This window comes from Bos mutus, chromosome 26 (assembly GCF_027580195.1).
Source record: "Bos mutus isolate GX-2022 chromosome 26, NWIPB_WYAK_1.1, whole genome shotgun sequence".
NCBI classification, from domain to species: Eukaryota; Metazoa; Chordata; class Mammalia; order Artiodactyla; family Bovidae; genus Bos; species Bos mutus.
In genome coordinates, this window is record NC_091642.1 from 33,694,679 (window position 1) to 33,711,424 (window position 16,746).

General features: G+C 43.8%; 1 protein-coding gene across 1 annotated transcript in view; it reads left to right on the forward strand.

The window, feature by feature from the left end:
* PIK3AP1 (phosphoinositide-3-kinase adaptor protein 1) overlaps nucleotides 1-14,630 on the forward strand; it is a 120,580-nt gene extending 105,950 nt beyond the window's left edge. Inside the window, exons 15-17 of the mRNA XM_070363371.1 lie at nucleotides 4,311-4,381; nucleotides 5,581-5,699; nucleotides 13,315-14,630. Coding sequence (XP_070219472.1) covers nucleotides 4,311-4,381; nucleotides 5,581-5,699; nucleotides 13,315-13,372 — 248 coding nt within the window. The 3' untranslated portion in view covers nucleotides 13,373-14,630. The remainder of the gene's footprint in view (nucleotides 1-4,310; nucleotides 4,382-5,580; nucleotides 5,700-13,314) is intronic.
* Nucleotides 14,631-16,746: the final 2,116 nt, after the last annotated feature.

Sequence of the window (16,746 nt, forward strand, 5' to 3'; positions counted from 1 at the left end):
AATTCCAACTGTATAGGCAGTTGAGGATCTGATTTGGAAATGTTTTTCTTTTGGCTTGAAAGCTTGAATAGGAGTCTGATTGCGACAGACAATACCCGCTGATGTGCAGGCAGGAGCTGAGGCTTTGTTTCCGGATCCAGGGCAATGTTAACTGACTTCAGACACGCCCGCTTCACAAGCCAAATAGATTGAGTTTCCCTGCTTTCTTACATTTCAGTGTTAACAAAAGTGGCTAGGGGCAAAAAATAAAAGAGCAAGAGACAAGCTGAATTTCAGGACTCAAAGTCTCCTTGAATGTCAGGTGGAAGACTGCCATGTGGAGGTAGGAATTGGAAGCTCATCTAACCCAGGGCTTCTTTATCTTTTCTGTATCACGAACCCCTTTGAGAATCTGACGTATGCTCTGCATGTCCTTCTGATAAAAATACACTTGCATGTGTTTCAACACACACACAATTTTGCCCATCTGTGGACTTAGGTCAAGAGCCTCTGAACTGTTCCTCCTCCTTACTTTTTTAGCAGGGTATTTGTAACCCAGAAAGAGAAAGAGTTTTGCCCGACGTCCCACAACCAGTCAATGGCAGTAGGAGTAGAACCCAGCTCTTCCCTCTGCCACTGTTACCTGTTGAAACATACCCAAAGCGTACCACACAGCCATGTTAAGTCTGGACTTGATAGAGATGAAAATCTCCCTTACATAATGAGGGTAATAATATATACTACCCCCTTGAGGCAAGTTAGAGAATTCTGACAAGTTCAGAAATGGGAGAGATTTTCCCAGTGATCACAGATGGCAGAGGAAGCAAGGGGCAGGCAACCCATCTCAGCTGTGCTGTGGAGGAGAGAAGGAGTGTAGACACTCTGGGGTGGGGGTGAAGGCAGGGCTTTCTGGGGTAAGGAAAGGGGAAATTTAACAAGATAAACACAGAATACTCATTTCGGGTTTGGATTCATTCAAACTATTTTATCTGTATGTTTTACTTTGAGTTACTTTGGAGTGAGAATAGAATGGAAAGCGTAAACTCTGCTGTTTTACCTTGTGTGGTGGTTTACTGCCCAGGGATTGCTAGCTGATTGGGTAAGAAATGTATTAAATGACAGGCCAGAGGGTTTTATTTTGCTCCGTGGCTGTAGATTGCATCCGGTCCCTGTTATTCAGTTATCTATTGCTGTATAACAAACTATCCAAAAATGCAACGGCTTTAAACACAATCATTTATTTAAGCCTGATTCTAAACTTGGCCAGGAGGCCGTGGGGATGGTTCACCTCTGCCCCATGTGGCCAGTTGGGGTCACTTGTGCAACTGTACTCAGCTGTAAGCTTGGCACAGACTGGAGCATCCATGATGGCCTCTCATTCTTCAGGGCCTCTCTGTATATGGCCTCTAATTCAATAGCCTGAACTTCTTGTGTGATAACAAGATCCATATAGGGAGCATTCCAGAAAAGCAAGCCCCGGTGTGCAAGTGCTTATCGAGCTTTGCCTTACATCACACTTGATAATGTCATATTGGCGAAAGTGAGTCCTGTGGCTAAGCCAAGAGGGAGGTGAGGAGGAGGCAGTACAAAGGTGTGGATACTGGAGGTGGCGTCCTTGAGTCACTAATGGATAATCTGCCATCTTGAAATTGATGATGATGATAGCTGCGGTAATTAATTAAATGCTTGCTCTTACAGGCTCTGTGCCAAGCATGTTACCATACGATCTCATCCTATACAGTAGTGCTCTGAGATCAGGAAACCGAGACATAGGCTAAGCATCTAATCCTGGGTCACTTGACAATTAAGCAGAGGATCGGGGGTTCACATACAGATCTTTCTGTGTACTCAACCTTGGGGACATATTTCCTTCCAAAGAGAGAGAGTTCACAGGGCAAGGAGAGAGAATGAGGATAGTCCAGCTCCGAGCCACCAACAGCCCTTCAACCCCCAGAATCATGCCCTAAAAACAGCACTATTTTATCGTGCTGCAGCTGCTATCTCTTGGAAACTAGAGGAAAACAGTTTCAGGTTAAATCTAGTTATATCTACAATTTTAAGCACAAGATATTAGTGTTATGTTTAAGAGAACAAAAGTTTCATTAAAGAAAGACCATTGAGCTCCTTCTTGTTTGCCTGACTCAAGTTTCTTAACAATCATATACATGATCATTTTTTTCTCTCATTCATACCCCTATCAATCTGTGCATGTGGAGCTAGACTGTACACTGGAGACATAAAGCTAAAAAAGAAACAGGGTCTGTCCTCTGGGAGCTTATAATGGAGGAGAGAAAGTGTAAAAAGAGTGCAAGAGGCTTGTCTGATCCTTCTTCCCTGGTGACAGAAGCCTGGCAAGGCATGGGCACTGCCCCTTTCCCCCAACAAGAGTGAATGTGATGGGGGCCCGGGGCCAGAACCTCCCACCAATGGTGCCATCCAGGTGGGTTGGGGCCAACCAGGTCATCGGCCTTGGAGAAGGGAGAGGGCCAGGGCAGATAAACCAGGAGTGAGGGTTCAAAGTCAAGCACTGGGGGTTAAAAATTCAACAACACCAAGGGAAAGGATAGTGGGAGCTGGTAGGTATGAATTTCCAGGATCCTAGAATCAGCTCCTGGACACCTTTTTGCTCCCTCCCAGCAGATAATCTCTGGAAGGAGTCTGGTTGGTTGTAAAGGAATAAGATGAACAATGATGAATGACGTGGAGGCTTGGCCCCACAGGGATGGAAGCCCATGCACAGGAGGGGTTACTTCCATTTGGGGGAATCAGGAAAGGTTTTGATAGCATTTGTCCTGAGCATTGGAGCCTGAGGAGGTTTCAAATTTGTGGATGGAGTGGGCTGGGGGAGTGGGAAGGAAAGGACGTTCTAGCTGAGCGAACAGTGTTATATGTGGGCAACTGGATAGAAAGAGACAGGGTCATGTTGTCCTTAACTCTGAAACAAACTCTCAATCCCCTGGTTTCTAGAAATATTTTGACACATTATCTTAAATTTAAAAATCTGCCTCCAAGAAATAATCCAAAATTATAATCTCAACCTGCTTTTGTAAAGCTGGTATCTAAATTAATTAGGTCAAAGTTGATGCCATAATAAAGTCAAAACTAAGACAGTTTGCTGCTGCTGCTAAGCCGCTGCAGTCATGTCCGACTCTGTGCGACCCCATAGACAGCAGCCCACCAGGCTGCCCCATCCCCGGGATTCTCCAGGCAAGAACACTGGAGTGGGTTGCCATTTCCTTCTCCAGTGCATGAAAGTGAAAAGTGAAAGCGAAGTCGCTCAGTCATGTCCAACTCAGCGACCCCATGGACTGCAGCCCACCAGGCTCCTCTGTCCTTGGAATTTTCCAGGCAAGAGTACTGGAGTGGGATGCCATTGCCTTCTCCGTAAGACAGTTTACCTATAATCTAATATAAGTAGCTATTTTGAGTGAAAATTCAGCTAAACCTAAGTGCTGGCAATACTGTTAACAGCATATATTGGAAAAATTAAAGTCAAAGTTTTAGTTGATTAACTGTTAATCTTCCTTCTTCACTGCCAAACCATCACGTCCTTGAGCTTGTTCTAATGCTGTCCTGCCCAGTACAGTAGCCCATAACTGCATGTGACTATGTAAATCTGTTCGTTAAAACTAAATAAAATTTAAAATTCCGTTCCTCAGTTGCGCTATGTCACATTAGCTACCAAACTGAACAGCACACAGCAGAACATTTCCAGAAAACTCAATTGGATAATGCTGTTTCAGTGATTTAGATGATAAATCCCCAACTTACATCTCTAAGCAGCTGAACTCACACAGTCATAGTTCCTATCTGGTGTGTAAATCATACTTTTGAATTTGTGCTTTGTGTTTTGTGTCACACTGGCCCCCTTTTAGAAGGTGTGTATACGTGCGTGATGCTTGCATGTGCTTGCTGTAATTCCTAAATAGGTAAAAAAACTTCAGTAACAAAGTTTGTTTGCAGATTTAAGAAACACCACTGAACAGGTGAGAAACAGAGCACCTCTGCTTCCTAGTCTGTCAAATCGAAGTACTAGCATCAGATAAGGTTTTCCTAGGGATTAAAGGCAGTCATGCTTTTAAAGCATAGAACGTGGGGTGAGCTCTTGGTAAATGGTAGCTATAAAGCGAAACGTGGTCATAAAAAGATGACCCATTTTTATGCTGAAAGAAGTGAACTCTAATAACGTGGTATATTATTAGATAGCAGCATTTTGAAGAATCCTGCATTCACAGCTTATGTACTGTTTCTATCAGTAAGTGCTAGATTTTTGCCTTTTACTTCATCTCGAGAGCCTGCACAGTCCAGCTGACTCTGTTTGCACCCTTTAGGCAGCGCGAGTAACCGGTCCAGCACCCGGAGCCTCCTCAGTGTGAGCAGCGGGATGGAGGGGGACAATGAGGTGAGAGCTGGGGCACCCCCACCCACATAGGTCTTTGTCTCAGGGGTCATTTCACTGCAGGAAAGAGAAATCCAAGAGAAAGAAGCCAGACACAAAAGATCATCCATGTGGGACTTCATTTATTTGAGACATCCAGAATAGGTAGATCCATCGAGATAGAAGGCTGGTGGTTACCAGGGCTGGGGATAGGGGAAATGGGGAGAAACTGCCTAAGGGATAGTGTTTCCTTTAGGGGGTGTCGGGAAAATGTCCGGGACTAGACAGAAATGGTGGTTGCACGATATTGTGAACGTACTGAATGGCACTGATTGTTCACTTTAAAATGATCACTTTATGTTATATTAATTTCCCATCAATAAAGAGGAGAAGAAAGGAAGGGAAAGAGGGAAGGAAGGAGGGAGAGGGTTAAACCAAAAGGGTTTCTGAGAGAGGGAACTGGGTGAGTATCTGGGAATCCAGGGGTGGCAGTCAGCTTTCTGGGCCTGGGTCAGGAGCGGCAGGCGTGCAGAGCTGGGGCTGGTGGTTTGTGTCCCCCCCGCCACCGCCCCCAGGCCACACACTCTCTGGTCTCCTTTTTCCTGTGGGTGTCTGCTTTTTCTCTCACCATGCTTTTCTGCTTCTCCATGGGTGGGGGTCACACAAGTCACTGCCAACCCGGGAGACTCCCTGAGGTAGGGTCCTAGGGTGGGCCACCCACCAGTGCACAGCTTGTATTATCCTGTGACGGAGGACCAATCACAGTCCCCCAAAGGGACTTCTGCTTAAAAAGAAAATTTCTCCAGCCCTACCTGGTTCCCCTAGAGCAATGCTCCTCAAACTTTACTATGCATAAGGATCACCTAGGATCTTGTGAAAATGCAGGTGTGAGGAGGGGCCTGAAACCCTGTGGTTCTCATAAGCTGCCAGGTGGTGCTCGCTGTTGCTGGCCCACAAATCACGCTGAGCAGCAAGGAACGAGAGCTCAGGTCACTAATAATGTCAGTAACTCAGGTCCCATCGTCTCTTCAGTGACTCTGGTTGTCAGAGTCAGTGGAAAACTGCCCCGTGTTGCTGGGTTATTGATTTTCAGTCAGTGAGTAATCTTCCACCAAAGCCTGGGGAGAGCCGAGGAGCTTGTGGGATGGCTCTGTCCCGCTGTGTTGCTGCTTAATGTCATTTTCAGCCTTCTCTCTCATCTTTTTTTTTTTTTTTTGCTGTAGGATAATGAAGCTCCCGAGGTTACCAGGAGTCGTAGTCCAGGCCCTCTACAAGTGGACAGCATGCCCACCGTGCCCCTTGAGAGGCCCCCCAGGGTGCCACCCCGAGCCGCCTCACAGAGGTAACAAGGAAGCTGACAGAACATTTTTTTCCTTGCTTGTTGAGTCTCAGGGCAGAGTAGGGTCTGGGGACATCTAAGGTGACCCAAGAGTGAGTACAGAGCTAAACTCACTGAAATGCATACTTTGGACACATTTCAACGTGGACTCTTCATTCACTTAAGTGATGCTTTATTCAGTTGCAGACTCTAAGTAACAAATTCAGTATTTTGTCAGTGAAATACACTGGGAAAGGTCAACATTTTGCATATTTTTTTTAAATCTGTTTGGCTAGAATTCAACTCCTGAATAATTAATTCCCTTGGTTGTATTGTGGGGACAGTGCTTCTGGAGGACCAGGAGATAAGAAGGACTTGGGGATGAAATGCAGATGAGAGACAGGATGGTTTGGTAGTGGGGAAACACCACCTGGGAATACCCTGGCAGCCTCTTGTGTACATGGATGAATTGTTTAACTTTCATGAGACTTTATTTCTGTGTCCAATAAATGGAGATAATAAATGGACTTCCTCACAGAGTTGTAAGGATTGAGTTTCTGGCCCTAAATAAGACCACAACTGCCTGTATGATTCTTATACAGAAGGATGAGCCTATGGAGATTGGGGGCTGGGCATTAGACAAAAGAGTGTGACTGACTTATGGGGCTTTGATGTGTGTTCTGGCTCCTGGCAGGAACCTTTCTGAGGTCTTGTGGAACCACTGAAAAGGTGGTCAAAGCTAGCTTGTGTAACTGTCTGCTAAGGCAGAAAGGAAGCTTTGGGAATAAAAGCCTAGGCTTGTCTTAGGAGTTTAATTCTTTGATGTCTAAAATACAGTGTGTGGGTAAGGGGTGATTAACTAGGGTTGTTTTTTTTTACATTTTGAATCTTTTAACTCAAATAAACCTCATCAGTGAAATTTGTTGAGAAAGTGCCACAGGGAGGTTTTTCTTATGTTTCTCTGGAAAGAGCAGCTGACTCTGCACTGAGGATCTCTCCATTTCTGTCTTCGCTGTTACCACTTTTCTGTGTGTTCCTGGCAACATTCACCTACTGACACTTGCTATGAAAACCTCCCACAGTCCCAAAATGCTTTACACTCACCAAACATGTTTCCCTGTTGTAGACTAGAGGTCACATATTAGAGCATTAGCCCTAGAAGGAACTTTAGTGATAATCTAGTCCTGTCTGCTGAATTTGCATTATGTTCTGTTACTTGAAAATTACATATAGTTGGTGACTGGGGAGGGATGTTTATGGAGAGCAGTTATGGTAATAAATGCTTGTATTTATTGGCACTTACTATGTGCTGGGTATTCTGGTAAACTCACTAAATGCATTAACTCATTTAATTCTCTCCACAACTTCAAGTGGTAGATATTTAGAGTTATCCCATTTTGCAGAGGTAGAAACTGGGGCTTGAGACTGGATGGAGACTTTATCTGTGTGATAAACCTAGGTGTGCCTGACTCCAGGGTCCAGTCGTTTAGTCATTGTGTTTTACCTGTCCAAGGAGGTCCAGGCGTCATGGGAGAAGATCTAAGACCTTTTGTTCTTGAAGGTAAAGGAGGGAGTTATCTAATTGTTCCAAGATTAAGAAGAATGTCAGTCTTGAATGCAGAGCCTCAAAGACTCTGTGGAACTTTGTCTGCAGGAGAGAGAACAACTAGGGGAGTGGATTCCAGAAATAAAGACTGGAAACGGGGATGCATTTAACGTGTAAAGAGAGATGGCAGTTGAATTGTTTGGGAGATTCTGGAAGCATGTTGTGATAAAGATGGGGAGAGAAAAAGGAGGAAAACACATTTGACTAAAGAAATGGTGTTTACAAAGAAATCTGTAATTGATAGAAAAAGGGTTTGGGTGCATTTTTGGTGTGAAGATTGGAAAAGATGCAGTTGTTCTGAAACTGTATATAATGTTCATAATTAAATGAGGAGATGTTTGAGTGACGAATAACATGGGCCTTTGTCCTGAATGCTTGACCCACTGATGGATAAGACGGGAGGCTGACTGGATATTCTCCACTTCACTTGCAGATCTGGGAACTGGCACAACTCTTCCCCCTTTATGTTCTCCTGAACTTCCCTTCCCCAAACAGCACATCCCACTCATCACTCTCTCCAGTCCTGGTCCCTGCCTCTCCTCACTCTTCATGCTGTCCCCAGAGCTTGAACTGTCAGCTCTAAGTCCATCTCTGTCTCTACCTGGGCCTTCTATTTCCTGCTCTTCACTGGGGACCTCACCAGGGGTCCCAGAGATCTCAAGTTCAGTTCAGTTGAGTCACTCAGTCGTGTCCGACTCTTTGTGACCCCCTGAACTGCAGCATGCCAGGCCTCCCTGTCCATCACCAACTCCCAGAGTCTATTGTGTCCATTGTGTCAGTGATGCCATCCAACCGTCTCATCCTCTGTCGTCCCCTTCTCCTCCTGCCCTCAATCTTTCCCAGCATCAGGGTCTTTTCAAATGAGTCAGCTCTTCGCATCAGGTGGCCAAAGTATTGGAGTTTCAGTTTCAACATAGTCCCTCCAATGAACACCCAGGACTGATCTCCTTTAGGATGGACTGGTTGGATCTCCTTGCAGTCCAAGGGACTCTCAAGAATCTTCTCCAACACCACAGTTCAAAAGCATCAATTCTTCAGTGCTCAGCTTTTTTTATAGTCCAACTCTCACATTCATACCTGACTACTGGAAAAACCATAGCCTTGACTAGATGGACCTTTGTTGGCAAAGTAATGTCTCTGCTTTTTAATATGCTGTCTAGGTTGGTCATAACTTTCTTTCCAAGGAGCAAGAGTCTTTTAATTTCATGGCTGCAGTCACCATCCCCAGTGATTTTGGAGCCCAGAAAAATAAAGTCAGCCACTGTTTCCCCATCTATTTGCCATGAAGTGATGGGACCGGATGCCATATCTTAGTTTTCTGAATGTTGGGCTTTTCTGGCTGGAAGTCATGAGAAGAAGGCAGTTCGGGGCAGAGGAAGGCAGGTGGGATGATGAGCTCAGTTTTTGCACTCACGATCTCATTGAACTCATCATCCCACCTGCCTTCCTCTGCCCTGAACTGCCTTCTTCTCATGACTTCCCAGCCAGAGACAAGACACTATTTTCTTTCTTCCGCAAGTCCCTAACCCCGGAGGCAGCCTCCATTCTTGCTCCTTTGCAGCCCCCAGGCTCTGTTCATTCTGCTGCCCTTGCAGCTCTCAGATCCACCCCCTCCTCTCCATCTGCCCATGCCTAAGTTCATCCCTGCATTTACCTCCCTGCCTCCAGTCAGTCCCTCCTCCACATTGCACAAGAGTGCACTTTCTAGAACAGAAATAGCTGATGATGTCACTTCCTGGCATAAAAGCCTTGCATTCATTTCTGTATTTTTTAGCATGCTGTAGCCCTAAGTCCCATCTCTCTCCTGTATTCATTGATGTTTCACCCCTTAAGCATTCCTAGTGAGCTGTGCCATTTTGTACAGTCTTTGCCCAATATGTTCCTTTTGCCTAGAATGCTGTCTTCCTACTCCTTTCCAATCTCTGCTTAGAAGATTCCTACACATCCTTTAGGACTCTGTCAAGACTTCACCTCTTCTTTGAAGCCTCCCCTGATGTTCCTCTGTAGCGTGAACTTTCTGTGTTCCCCAAATACCTCTATTATAACTCACTCCACATGGTGGCCCTTGTTTGCATATCTATCTCGCCAAGTAGATGGTAAACCTCAAAATGATAAAGACTGTTTTGATTTTTAAAGTTTTTTCTACTCTCCCCAGTGCAATATGGAGTTAACTCAGTAGTTGGCACATGCTAGGAACTTAGCAAATATTTATCACGCAAGTAAGTGAATGGGCAGATGATAGATTGATACAGATTGGGTTGACAGCTAGCCATCAAGTCATGTACCGCAGTGCAGGTGGGTTACACATCAGAAGAAAGAAGCTTCACATTCCCACAGGCTGTAAGTTCCCAACAGACTTCAAAGTTAGGGAAGGCAGATGGTGACATGAACAGGAGCAGATGCATTATATCCTTGTGTGGCGTTTCCCTTGCAGCTCCCACAGAGTGGGCAGCTGACAGTGTCACATTCTTCATAGGTATAAAGTCCTGCCAGTAGAGGAAGAAAGAGCCAGTATCTTGCTGAGACATTGCCCCTTTGTTTTTGAATACGTTTTGCTGTTTCCTAGTGATTTAGCCAATCACTATGGGCTTCCCAGGTGGTGCAGTGGTAAAAAGTCCTCCTGCCAGTGCAGGAGAAGCAAGAGTTGCAGGTTCGATCCCCGGGTGGGGAAGATCCCCTGGAGAGGGAAATGGCAACCCACTCCAGTATTCTTGCCTAGAAAATTCCATGGACAGAGGAGCCTGGTAGGCTATAGTCCATGCAGTTGCGAAGAGTCAGACACGACTGAGCACAATGAGCTCAGCACAACAATCTGTGCACTCCCCTTTAAGGCACAGCCTAGGTACTGACAAATCAGAGCATATTTCTGAAGGCCTCCTGGAGTACCAAGAGTTAACCTTTTAGCTGCTTGGACTTCCCTGGTGGCTCAGCTGGTAAAGAATCTGCCTGCAATGTGAGAGACCTGGGTTCAATCCCCGGGTTGGGAAGATCCCCTGGGGAAGGGAAAGACTACCCACTCCAATATTCTGGCCTGGAGAATTCCGTGGACTGTATAGTCCCTGGGGTTGCAAAGAGTCAAGCACAACTGAGCGACTTTCACTTGTAAAGATATCTGTGGAATCCCTAGGCAGGAGCAGGGGGAGTGGTCAGAGAGTAAGGGGACTTGGACCTGAGATTATTTACTAATAGGGAAGTTTAAAAATATTTTTTAACAATGTTGTGATCATACAAAAGCATACTGTCTAAATAACAGACCTGCTTTAAAACAATGTTAACCAACATTAGGATTGCTGGGTTCTTGAACCAAAGTTATCTCCTCAGCACAGAGGAGAAAGCAGCCAGTGCCCAGGTCTCTGGACTGGCCAATCCTGTGTCCAACTCCAGCTTCTCAGTGTCCTTGGAGGCCGTTTCCTCACAGACCACCCCTCAATTCTGATTTGATACATTTTACTTCCGTGGTTTTGATATGTGTATAATCACAAATCCATTCCCAAAGACAGGGCTTCCAATCTTTAGCTGGGCTGTTCACCAGAAAGAAATATGGAGATGGTTTGTTTGCTGCTGCTAAGTTGCTTCAGTCGTGTCTGACTCTGTGTGACCCCATAGACAGCAGCCCACCAGACTCCTCTGTCCCGGGGATTCTCCAGGCAAGAATACTGGAGTGGATTGCCATTTCCTTCTCCAATGCATGCATACATGCTAAGTCACTTCAGTCGTGTCTGACTCTGTGCGACCCCGTGGACAGCAGCCCACCAGGCTCCTCTGTCCACAGAACTCTCCAGGCAGGAGTACTGGAGTGGGTTGCCATTTCCTTCTCCAGGTTTGCTTACAGACCTGCTCAATTGCAGAGTGGGTCAACAGAGGAAGAGTGACCAGGAGGGAATCGTGCCTCTCTTTGTGATGGAAGGTAAAATGTAAGACTCATGGGGCATTATTGGGGAAAAGGTCTAAGAACAGGTCTTTCACCACAAATAATAAAATTATTAGCTTTACCTCTTGAGTGCCTACTCTAAGCCAGAAAGTGCTCTCCGTCTTCCACCTGTCATCTCCAGGCGGCACACATTACTCCAGTGTGGGCATCTTTACTTCTCTCTGGCAGATGAGAAACAGAAAAGTTTGAACTTGTTGAACTTGTCCTTCAGATGTGCGCATGAATGCCTCTGCCATGTGTTCATAGGTTACGAACGTCCCCTAACAAAACATTCAGTACAGTGCACTGACTTTCCCTATTGTCTGTCTCATCCATTATAGTCTCAGCACTTTAAGGGTGGGATCAATGCCCACTTTACTTACTGTTATATCCCACACCAGAGGTTAATGCACAGTGGATACATGTTTGTTGAGAGGAAGGAAGGAAACCATCAAGCCAGCCTTAGCTCATTTAGGTGATGACTGGTAACACCTGAGGGTTCTTCAGCTTTCTCCTCTAAGCTCATGGTTCATAGGGCCGGTTGGGGCAATGGAAGGAGACTGTTTTCTCTGGATAAAGAGACAATCACACAAAACCATCTACGCCCAGGTGCTGTAGGACCTCTTGAGGATATCTGTTGTTATTCTTTTCTACTTCTGCCTCCCTCTCTGCCTTCTGAGATGGCCTGTCTTTTCCCAACTCCTTTATTGTTTCCTTGACCTATGCAAAACTTGCATTCAAGAGACATTTAATAAATATTTACTCATCGATTCATTCAATCAAGTATGTAGTTCCAGGGTAGCACAGTTCAATTACAGCACTTGACAAAGCGCTCTTTCTTGACTTATTGACTTACTTCCAAGAGAATTAAATATTGGTTTTACAGCACACATATGGAAATACCATCTCGATTGTTGAACCTGTTGTAAATATATTCCCCCAGGTCTATCTGGAGTGTCATTTAGCACTGTTCAAAAACCATCTAGGCAATGTGGAGGGAGGCTTCTAGGAAAGCGGACATGGAGTTGAGACAACACTGAGTGATCCCAAGTAGAAGTAGTTGTGAGAAGCTGACTTCAGAAATTCTTAAGTCCTCTCTCAAGGATCTCCCTACTGCAGTGTGTCTGCTGCCTGGCTGCATATTTGAATCACTGGAGTTTTAAAATATAGATTTTATTATTATTTAGGTGTGGCAAGGTCAGCATATCAGGAGACAACTACCATTGAATAGGTGGTTTGTTATACTCCTAGATCTCAAGAGGAGGCGGGCACATTATGCTGGGGTGGGACACCCAGGAGAGCCCCAGGTTTAGGCAGAAGAAAGGGCAGGTAGGGCAGAAAGAGGGGCAGGAACTTTTCTTGTGGGTTCTGCAGGAAGGAACCAGTGAGGCAGGCTAGGCAGATTTGGCAACCCACTCCAGTGTTCTTGCCTGGAGAATCCCAGGGACGGGGGAGCCTGGTGGGCTGCCGTCTATGGGATCGCACAGAGTCGGGCTTAGCAGCAGCAGCAGCAGTTTGAGTAATTTCTGCAGGCTTTGGGGCTCAGGGGCTGTCTCCAGTTGCCCAACACCTGGCCCTGGGGTGATTAGTGCGGGTGGATAGAGGCCTGGACTTTGAGAGTCCTGGTGCTGGAGGTGATTGGGATATGGACTCTGGATTGGTTAGTTTGCGTGTGAAATGTGTGCTAACTGCAGGCTATTTAGAGGAATTAGCCCCCTCAGAGGGGCAGGCCTTCCAGGATCAGCCAGGACCCGGATGTCAAAGCTTCACAAAATAAACCACATGGTTAATACAACTGGTTGAAGGAGGAACACTATTTACATGTTGTCATGCTTGAGCCTTATCCTCCAGAGATTATGATGGAATAGGTCTGGGATTGAGCCTGGGAACTGGTATTTCTCAAAGCCCCCGACCTGGAGTGATTCTAATGTTGGCTAGGATTGCAATCCACAGATTAGCATGTATGCCACTGAAAGGTCCGTATGTCTCTCCAGTTTTATTAATTGAAGGATGTGTCCTTTGCATAGTATACCATAGTATACCAAGTTTGCAACATATCATGGATTCCTAAGAAGTAGTTCATCAAATCTGTTTGATCATAATTGCTTTGTCTTCCATTTCAGGCCTCCGACCAGGGAGACTTTCCATCCTCCTCCACCTGTTCCACCCAGAGGCCGCTGATTCCACCTCCTAAAGGCTACCTCCTTTTGGACTTTGAGACTTGCAGTTTTCAGCCTGTTAATGATGTCTTCATGTTGAGTTTTATGGCCTGACTGCTGACCTTAAGACCCACTCTCATCACTGATATTGCTGCGGCCCTGCTGGTTTGGGCTTACCTTGAAGAAGATATTATTAAGGCACAAAGAATCAAAAAACTAAGAACTTCATTCACCATCATCTATTGATCCATATCCTCGTTTGCCAAGAGGATGATGACTTAATTGGAACTGGACTAATTTGGCATGTCAGGAGCCTGAAAAGATTGATCAGAAATGTACAAGTGATTTTACAGAAATGCACTTATATTAGGTCTTACTTATTTGCTAGTCCAATCTAACTTCTGTGGTTATGATTTAAAACTTACAGTATTCAAGCAAAAAGGTATATCCTAATTTTTAAATGATTCTTCAGCTTTTCTGTAGCTTCAGGAGTGTGTTTAAATGCCAGGGCTGGTCACATACAGCAAACTCAAAAGGACTTTAGAGAGGGATTAATTCTAACTCCTTTTAGATAGAAGGAAAATCTAATTTCACTGAAGCCTGGAGCCAAGAGTACTCAGTTGGTTAGAGGAAGAGGTGGGTCTAGAATCTGGACCTGCTGATTCCAGGTCATCACACTTCCCATATCCAAATGGCCAAGCTCTCTCCCTCAAAAGATGCCCAGATGTAGAAATGTGTTCAGTGACTATTGACCTTCTAGAAGTTTCCTTTTTCCATATCTCCCAGGTATGGAATTATCAAGTATTTGGGGCATTTATAATTCAGTATGCTTGCCAAGGAACACCTAAAAATGGTTGGGAACCAGAAGCTTGGCATGCCAGGGACCCTACTTATTGCTCTGCATCCTTTATAGATCTTAGTTCTGGCCATAAGAGACAGGGGGGATCCTTGAATTTCACTCTGCTGAGGGGTCAGAAGAAGAAGGAAGAACTTAAAATAGAAATAGTCCTCTGTTTTACTATACACTTGTTAATAACACCAGGTTTGGGAAATCTGTGCAGAGAATGTAGAGCCTTAGGTATATCATTAATTTTGAGTTCCTAGCACATAAATCTACCTTGAAAACACATGTCTTTAATTTGATGCTTAAATATACAGTAAAATTAATGTCAGACCCATTTCTTTAAAAATTATCAGAACTCTGATAGTTCTCCATGAAATTATTCTCCATCCCACACAAATATATAAAAACTATACTATTAAAGATCCATTTAAGTACAGTTTTATTGAGTCCTTTTCTAATGATGAATGGTTCTTTTTCAGTCGAATTCCTCAGTTCAGCAAACAATGATTGAGTGAAGTTAATAGCTTCTGGGATCTTGGGTTTTTGTTTTTCTGCTTTTTTTTCCTGACATAAAATACACTATTGGCACTGGCCTTGAAGAGAGTATTTGTGCAAATTACCTACCACAATTCCTGGCACACAGTAGCTGTTTTGGAATGGTCCCTTTACTCTCCTTGTCACTTATCTGGGAGAAATAAGGAAATATGAGATAAAAGGAGAACAAGAAGTACAAGACTGTATTCCTCTTATTCACAGACAGTCTCTATTTTAAGCATGCTTGATTTGATAAAGCTATACTTTTAAAAATATTTAATGCCTCTAATCCTCCTTTTGGATGCCAAATTTAATTTTTTTTTAAGATTCTTTAATAAATAAACATTTAGATCAGTAACATGGCAAAACCTACTGCTAGCCAATGGTGTTACCATCTTTGAATGCACATCACTGTGCAATATTGGAATATCTTATGGCATTTTATTCTTGTAGGAAAATAAGTGGAAAACATAAAATTGAAAGTACTTATGAGAAATCTGGGTTTCATAAATATGGTACGCTTGGGATGTGGGCTGAAAGAATCAGGAGTACCAAGTCAAAAATGGCAAGTCTTAAATCCTCATTGAATGTTCATTGAACATCCAAAATGATTGTGTGTAAAAGAAGAAAATGAAAAATTTGTATGAAGCATGGGGACCATGTTATCAAGGAATATCTCTAAATGATGGGGCGAAATTTTTCATTCTCCAGAAACAGAACCACTCATTATAATTTAAATTTACTCAATTTCCACACACTCAACCTTAGTATACATTTTTAGGACTATAGTATGTAACACAATTTAAGTACAATGAGAATCAGAAACTAAATTGTAACTAGGTAATCCAAAGAGACAGTGAAAAAGTTCCCTACATGATGCCTCTCCTTCCCCAAGATTTTACAAACTGGCTCAATAGACAGTGAAGCTGTTAGTCATACTCACTGCCATTGCCTTTGCCTTTCTGACTGTGCAGGCACATTGTCCTCCAGTTCCCAGTCCAGCACTGTTCCTTCATCTTGTGTCAAAACCTGTGAGCAGATAACCCAACTGTATGAGCAACAAAGTATGAATACTGAGAGACTCTAAACAGGAGGTTTGTACTACAATCAAATCATTTAACTTGACATATTTAATGATGTGAATAATCCCTAAGGCTTTGCCATAATTAGGTAAAGCAATAGTATGTAAATGACTTAAATGAATATTTTTCACATCAAGCTAAGTTACCTGCTCTTTCCCCCTCCTTTTGTCTTTCTTTGTTATTAAAAAACAGGGATCCTAGTCCACCCTACTGGGATTTTTAGATCCCTCTCCCATTTGCTCCAGGAAGTAGATCCCTCTCCCATTTGCTCCAGGAAGTAAGTTGGTTTTCTATGCTTGTCTTTCAAAGCATACTGTGTGGATTTGCAACTGGTTGGCTGAAGAAGCATTAGTAATGGATTTATTTCTAAGAAAGACAAGTAGCTAATTTGGATATCTCTAGAAGATTCATCCTAAAAATCGATCCTCAATTTTGAGGACTCTGACTGTATAAATATTTGCTTTGGTTTGATAAACAAATTGTGTTCTATTCATTTCCAAGTATAATAAGTTATTAAGAATTAAAAACGGTCTTCTCCATTCATTCCTGTGGCCAGATACTATGTTCACCAGAGTGGTGAGAGGATGAGTAGGAGGTTGAAAGATGTATTCTGAATTCTGAGCACAACTCAGAATTAGTTTTCTCATAGAAACTGTAATAAATCGTGGGTTCCCTGGCTAGCCTGCCAAAGCCCATTTAAAATGTCTTAGCGAGCCATGCAGTAAGAGTTAGCAATGAAGGGAAAGAACATTGGCTTGGAAGTCAGGAAAATGATTTTATTTTGGACTGCTGCTGACTTGATGAATTCACCCACCTTGACTACCCATCATCTGTAAAATAAAATGTTTTGTGTTTAGTAATAACCTAAGTCCCTTCAACTCTGTAAGTTTAGGACTAAGGCTAGGGGTGAGGAATCACTCACTCTGAAGAAGGAAG